Below are 7,241 nucleotides of genomic sequence, written 5' to 3'. Positions count from 1 at the left end.
ATGTTTTCCACTTATTTGCATTTGCATTACAGCTAGTAAATTTCGTGGATATTTTTTGTAAACTTTCTATTAAACTTACATGAAAATACCTATGAAGTGATAGAAAGTCAATTATTAACTGTCCAGTCAACTACCGAAGACATTTCATCAGGTCATGGTCATTCAATCAAGGATAGACCAACAACCAACCCTGTTCCCTGACGTTAACTGTTTCATTCGCAGTAACAAATGCTACTAGCACATGTATGTGACACGTAACTAACAGCAATTATTACTTCTTAAATGGTTAAATGTACACCCAAATGTGAGTGCGCATAACATACTATTACACTAAACCAGGAAGTCTAAAATCTACAAACTTGCTTTGTAGGTAACAAGCTTCCTATTTTAGAATCCGGTTCCCTAATGGCGGCAGAGAATGCACCAATTCAATGGTCTAGTAAATCTGGTTTCTTAAAGGATGTCATACGAGACAACAAGTTACCAATTGTCGTTAAAGTTGCTGAAGGGTGGCTTGGAGAGAACGAAGATGAATCGTTTTCTATCGGTGATCTAGTAAAGTTGGATTTTGTGCAATGTATTCAGAGCGTTCGAGCATTCGCTGGAAAAGAAGAGCTATTGATACCGCTAGTTCACAAAGGTCGAATGAAAATTTCGAACGAAGATGACGACAAAAAAACTCTGAGTTTTGTTCGAGATATTGTTACGACATGTCCACGTTATATCTTAAGTAAAATGAAATTTATGTCGGAAAAAACTGAGCATATTTCCGAAAAAATTGTTAAGGACGGCGATATTTTGGAATTTGACAGATACATTGAAGGTAAGGGGTTGGTGTGTAAGAGAAAAAATACAAACGAATTAGTTGTACTGTCTGAAAAGAAAATGTACAAATTCGCAGTGGAAAATGATGAAAATATGTATACAATAACAGAAATGGTTGACCGCTTTCAATTTCCACAGTATGTGATATTCATAGAAAAGGCTGGCATAAGCCCTTTTTCAGAACATCTTGGAGATAGCAAGGTTAAGCTAGTAGAATTGATTAGTCAGGACTACATTGTTTGTCATCACAAACCAGACTCAGTAGTGTTAAGGGAAGGAGAAACGCTGAGACGACATTTCAGAATGCTACCGACTAACAGAGAAATAATTCAAGAACTGGAAGTCTTCACAGCTATCGATATGGCGAGCACTGGATATGCAATGTTTGTCAAAAACAATTTTTCAAAAAAAATTAACAGCAACACCGTTGTAAATACATTAGAAACAGAGGCCATACCCAAAGCTACAAACATGTTGTACCTGAATATTGAAGATGATGAATTAGATGATGACAAGCCACCTCCTATACCACCAAGGCGTTGTAAGTGCGCGTCATTTCTATCGAATCTTTTAATATAAAATTTAAAATAAAGCACATCCCATAACACCTAGTTAATCACATCCGATACCACCTAGAAATTGAGTGAGGCGTTAATCAAATATTGAGACCACCTATCATACCTCCTTGATATTGCAGATTTTCAGTAACAAAATATTTCCCAAAATTTAAAATGATTTTAGGCTTATGATGGACGGCGCTCATTCTTTGTTTACGGTGCGCCGGCATGTAGATATGGGCGAAGTCTCATTCAATAAGGAGAATGCGTGAGACTTTCTTCTGGGAAAGCTTGAGAAGCACTCCAGCTAAGAATCATGCAAAATGCGATTCATGGCTGAAAAGCATACATATTTTTATTATTGATATTAATATTTATTATTAACATTCGCTTTTTCGTATAACCCGTGTTCTTAGGAGTTAAAAATCCTGTAGAATGCACTATAGATTTCAAAATTAAGGGAGATAACTCAAATACAATAGAATCTATTGGATTTTCAATATTGATTATCTCCCAAGAGCAGATAGATTGGAATGAATAAATACGCATTTCACAATATAGACCCACAAGACAACTTGATTACAAAAATAAAAATATGTAGTATTTTTGTTGTGTATCACATTTTTCAGATTTTGCATGCTTCTTACAAAGACAGCTACTTTAAACATTTCTACACAGCCAATAATTTCCAAATTATTATTAAATAAATAAATAAATATAAAATCGTATCCATCGACGTATTAAACAGCGCCTCAGCACTTGCGCAATCGACTACTTCCGTGTCGACCAATTTCGTCACTTCCGTCAGAATATTTTTTGGCCATTCGTAGTTCTAGTCCTACATTCTACATATATAGGACGTCGCTGATGCTCCGTTCGTATAAGCTATGGAAGCGGTATAGGATTGATCGAATGTTGACTAACTGTTTGAATAATATCATTTAAATGAAATGAAAATTTAAAATCTGGTCAAATTGCGATACTTATATTCATATCTTTCTTTAACGGTATATCAATATGACACATTGATATGCCAAGTCAGGAATGGATCTTTTTTCCAATGTCTTTTAAAATTCTAAAGCGCCGAACTCCATAAAAAAAAATCTCGACTGAAAATTCTAATTTAAGACATTGGGGAAAAGATCCATCGCTGGTCTCAGCATAACAATGTTTCTTTTTGTTAAGCATTTGATTGAAGTGAAATATATATTATTGTTATGATCTACCAAGACCTATTGAAATTCTTTATAAAGTGTATCGTCTGTTTAAAGGGAAAATGAACGACTATCAACAGTAGAAATTTAAGGACCTAGAAACACAAGATAAACACATCAATAGTACACCTTATTTACCTTATTTAGAGACATTTCTCTGTAGTGTCGCACCATGTGAGAGAATTTTAATTCAAAACTAACTTAGTGCTATTTTGTGAACTGTTTTGGTTTGATTTTAATTTGTTTTATCAAAACTTTTTTTCTTAGCTTCAAATACCATTTTCGTTTTATATTTTCAACATTTTGGATCTTAAACTTTATTACCATGGAGATACCTAATCGATCAAATAGATGATCGATTTGAGACGAACTAAGCCCCGTGCAGGTCCGGGTGTCAAAAGAATAGGCCTGCAGCAGCGCTAAGCTTGTCGTAAAAGGCAACTAAATAGTGCTCAGGGAACCTAGCCGGGGGCTATGCGCTCTGCCCACAGAGCAACTGGGATGTGTGCCCCTGGTGGTGGAATGGGTACCCCTGGCTTGTTACATGCTGGAGTTGTCAGGCTATAACATGGAAAACCTTACCGTAAACCATAGTGGTGCACCGTGTTGGGAAAGATGCCACGTTCCTCGCACGTTAAAGAACCCCTGCTGTAGTATTCGACAGGAGTAAGAACCTTTTGGCTCCGCCACAGGCGGCTAAATTGCCCTACCCTACCTATCCCCCTTTTTCTAGTGGCAATCAAAATTTTCGACCCTATTATCCTTTTGTCCCATCCCTTTTTTCATTTTATCATCATTTCATTTCATTTTATCATACCTTTCATGTTCATCGCCTGAATATAGCTGAAATATTGCTGCTCGGGCGTTAAACCCCAACAATCAATCAATCATCATGGGACGAACTAAAACTAGAGGATCTTTACGAAATGAACCGCTTACCTGGAGAAAATAAGAATTCTGGTGAATTATTTGATCCAATAGAACATAAATTTAATCTTTTATCAATATTAGAGAACTATTTTAATATCACTGCAGAATTTGGTAGGCTTTGTCATAATTGACATCAATTGTTCCATCAACTTGGAACATTTTTTTTAATTTACTTTTATAGTTTTAAAAAAAAAAGCTGAAAACGCCAGTAACAAACAACAGAGCCCCCGTGGTTCGGACAAAATGGGTTATTTGGATGATCTTGGCTTTTGTTTTTCATTATACACCATGAATTATTTTTCATTTCACGTTCAAATAAACCGAAGTATATGTTCGACACAATCGTTTGCTATTATTGTCTGAATTTCTCAACGTCAGGGGCAGTAACTACAGTTCATATCCAGTTAGAACATCTAGTGCTAAAAAAACGTTCCTAGGATGTTTGGCTTGACATAGGCTACAGTGTATACTTTCTGGTCCTATTGGTGTTAAATATGCATAAACGCCGATGATATTCCCTACTACACCCTTGTACGGTTGGTTCACACATGCGTATTTGATAAAATTTGATAAAAAAAATGCAATTTAGATAGCTCTTTAATTGGAAATAAGATATTTCATTATATGCTTTACCTGGGTAATACAAGGTTGATATCACCAATATCCTCTTATTGACAATGTGTTTTATATTAAATTGTGTTACTCTTTATCTGTAGATTTTTTCCCAGAGAATTTTATTGAGTGTGAAAGACATTTGTGCTGTTTATTTCTTAATTATTTATATTTAGTGGAGCGATAATCAAGTCGTCATTGGCATATCTTCCGGCTTTTGTTTGTTTAACTTGATAATGTGCAATGTCTGATCTCAGGAAGACTAATTTCATTTTTCGAAAAATTCATAATTTAAGTAATGGGAAATGACGTTACAAACCCAGTCCGTTTTTGTGCAGTGTAAACACTGAATATATTGAGTGCAAAACAGTCAAAATTTCTAGTTCAGCATCACATGAATAGTCATTCATTTCTTCCAGTCAAAGTATGATAATTAATCTATTGGAACATAAACTAGTTGTTCTGTCAAATAGAAGTAATTTATCATATATTATTCATGAAGAAATACATATTCTACTTATGTATTTTCAGTGACCTCGGTGCAAGAGGATGTGGAATCTACCGAGGAATCTGAATATGATTATATAAGTACACAATTGAAAGGTAAGTATATACAGGGGTGCAAATGGAGGTTAGAGGAGGATCAAAATATTCTTAAAATGGGGTTACAGTCACTGGAGGTTAGAGGAGGATCAAAATATTCTTAAAATGGGGTTACAATCACTTATCTGCTCATTCGTCCAAAGTTTTGCACAAAGTTAAAAAAAATCCAACAAATACGGGTTTCCAGCAAAACCACTGGTACACCACCCTGGATCAGCCACCAGAGGTCTTGAAGTACAATGTTAACCTGTCTAAACCAGACACTTTATTTAAGCGCATTTGCATCAATTCAAGTTGCCTTTTCAACCTAGGTAAACCGGACACCTGTTTATACTGACCAACTTCTAAAATTCAAAAAGATACTAAGATGTTAAAATCAGCATATTTATTTGTTTTTATTGTTATTGTTTTGTTTATTTTTTTTCGTTTTGTTTTGTTTTGTTTGTTTGTTTTTTTTTTAATTTGTTTTTTTTTTGTGAATTTTGAAGCCAATAACATAACATTAACATGTTGGCACTTTTTTGTCCCCCCCCCGTAACTTTTGCATCTGGTAATGTCATTTGTTGGTTATCGGTTATAAAAAATGTTTTTTTACAAGATCTCATGGTTTGGAATAAATGATTTTTTTTCTCTGATAAGTTGAGTTTCTATCAGGAAGATACCCAGCTGCAAACAAAGCTCGTATCCTTGGCATTTTGTCTAGATGAGGTTTTCATGGCATGAAATTTGGCCGACATAAGTTATATAAACTACTTTACAGGAACCCATACCACTGGAGCCATAGAACAGAAAGAGAAAGGTTCCAAAATCCAGGTAATATCTTTGACCAATCTGTAAATATCTAACATGCATAATAAAAAGTTTCCGATTATACTAGTAATTATTTGTTAAGGTAAAACAAAGTTATTTTGAATTCCTTGATGAAACGCACTATGAAATACTTCAGAAGATCAACATTATATTAAGCTGAAGTATATATCATTATTGACTTAATAAATTTTAATTTTTACATATTACAGAAGCTATTGCATTCTGTGAGAAAGTTACCGAATCAAATTGCCCGCCAGAGATCTAAGAAGGGTGCAAGAGATAAGCCTTTACAAGTAGTCAAAGCATTCAGAGAAGATGATTCTGAATCTTTTGGAGAGGAAGAAGAAGAAGGCAGCATCTACGAGCAACTTGACGAAAGTTCGCTGAACATGTATGATCCTGTGCAGAAAGCAGAAAAGCCAATAGTAGCTGTACTGCCAACTGCGCGACGCTTACCAGATCAAATGGAAGAACAGCCACTTAAACAGAGCACTGTTAATCCTGCTACAAGACCCCTCCCCGATCCTCACTCGTTACAAACCGAACAGAAAGCACTGAAAGATATGACAGTTGATGAACTTGTTGTTTGCTTGGAATATTGTAAAATTGCCAATCTAGCACGCACATGTAAAGAGAAAGGGTTGGATGGATGTTTTCTGTCCTCTTTAAGTGACGAAAAACTCAAAGAACCTCCGTTTTGTCTTGAATTAATCGATTTACTCAAAATTAACAATATGAAAAAAGGATGGAGACCTAAACTCTAAGAACTGAAACTGATATTCATCCATTATCAACATTCGTTAAAAGCGAAATGTCATTCATGGGAGGTGCTAAAAGTCATTGATAATCATCAACTTAATTTTAAATTTAAACACTAACATTGCAAGATCCGTTGACGATTTCTTCGTATCTAGTTATAATCAAGGATTTTGAACTGACATGAATAATTAACACTTTGTACTTTATCAGAAATCGTCATCTATATGTTCCGACTCGAGTCAAATCAATTTGTCGGAAGTGTTATCGAAAAATTCATTATTTAATCATGTACATGTTGTTTGTCAGTTATTCTTCCCTGACAGGGACCTAATATGACAGTGACACTCCTTACTACAGGGTTTAATATTACAGGACTATTCTATATAAAGTTAATATATGTACTTACCCTCTCGTTATGTGTTTACTCAAACCTTTATGTTCTATACTGAAATTGTAAATATTACACAAGGAGACACTACTCAGGAAAGTCAATCGAAAATTCAAATATATTACTTCTTCCTTCTGAGGAAGGAGGTGTTATCAATACACAGTATTATTAAAATGTAAAATGTGAAAATTATCAAAGTATTGTTAGGACTGGGGTCTTTTTTATTCTTGTGAAAATTGTAGGATGAACAAATATAAGATTACATGATGTAAAATAAAACTATAATCAAACATTTGCATTTCTCATATAATTAACAAATGTAAAACTGTTTTTCCTAATATGTATAAACTGAATGTCAATCAGTACTACTGATTTCTGAAGTAAAGACTGAAATTCATATTTAAACAGTATCCAACTTCACACACTTTAACAAATTTTGTTCTGTTTCACCCTCTTCCCAATTTTTTAAACCTGTCAAAAAGTTAATTTGAAATAACATTTTAAGTATTTCAACAGAGTACTATCCTGCACGGTAATTATACT

At 34.3% G+C, this 7,241-nt stretch overlaps 1 protein-coding gene across 1 annotated transcript; it reads left to right on the top strand.

The window, feature by feature from the left end:
- The first annotated feature begins 238 nt into the window (after positions 1–238).
- LOC148628828 (uncharacterized) lies at positions 239–6,990 on the top strand. Its single transcript, XM_088595332.1, has 4 exons — positions 239–1,366; positions 4,670–4,741; positions 5,502–5,554; positions 5,761–6,990. Exons 1-4 carry the CDS (start codon positions 406–408, stop codon positions 6,313–6,315), a joined length of 1,641 nt encoding a protein of 546 aa, XP_088451458.1. The 5' UTR covers positions 239–405; the 3' UTR covers positions 6,316–6,990.
- The last annotated feature ends 251 nt before the right edge of the window (positions 6,991–7,241 follow it).

This window comes from Perna viridis, chromosome 1, assembly GCF_037379345.1.
Source record: "Perna viridis isolate PV_CMFRI_1.1 ecotype Kerala chromosome 1, ASM3737934v1, whole genome shotgun sequence".
Classification (NCBI taxonomy): domain Eukaryota; kingdom Metazoa; phylum Mollusca; class Bivalvia; order Mytilida; family Mytilidae; genus Perna; species Perna viridis.
This window is presented reverse-complemented; position numbering and strand designations above follow the sequence as displayed.

Bases quoted from the DNA above. Each gene is read 5' to 3' on its own strand.
- LOC148628828 (XM_088595332.1), top strand. From the start codon at position 406: ATGGCGGCAGAGAATGCACCAATTCAATGGTCTAGTAAATCTGGTTTC. The intron at 4,742-5,501 runs GTAAGTATATAC...ACTACTTTACAG, and splicing joins TATAAGTACACAATTGAAAG to GAACCCATACCACTGGAGCC. The intron at 5,555-5,760 runs GTAATATCTTTG...TACATATTACAG, and splicing joins AGAAAGGTTCCAAAATCCAG to AAGCTATTGCATTCTGTGAG.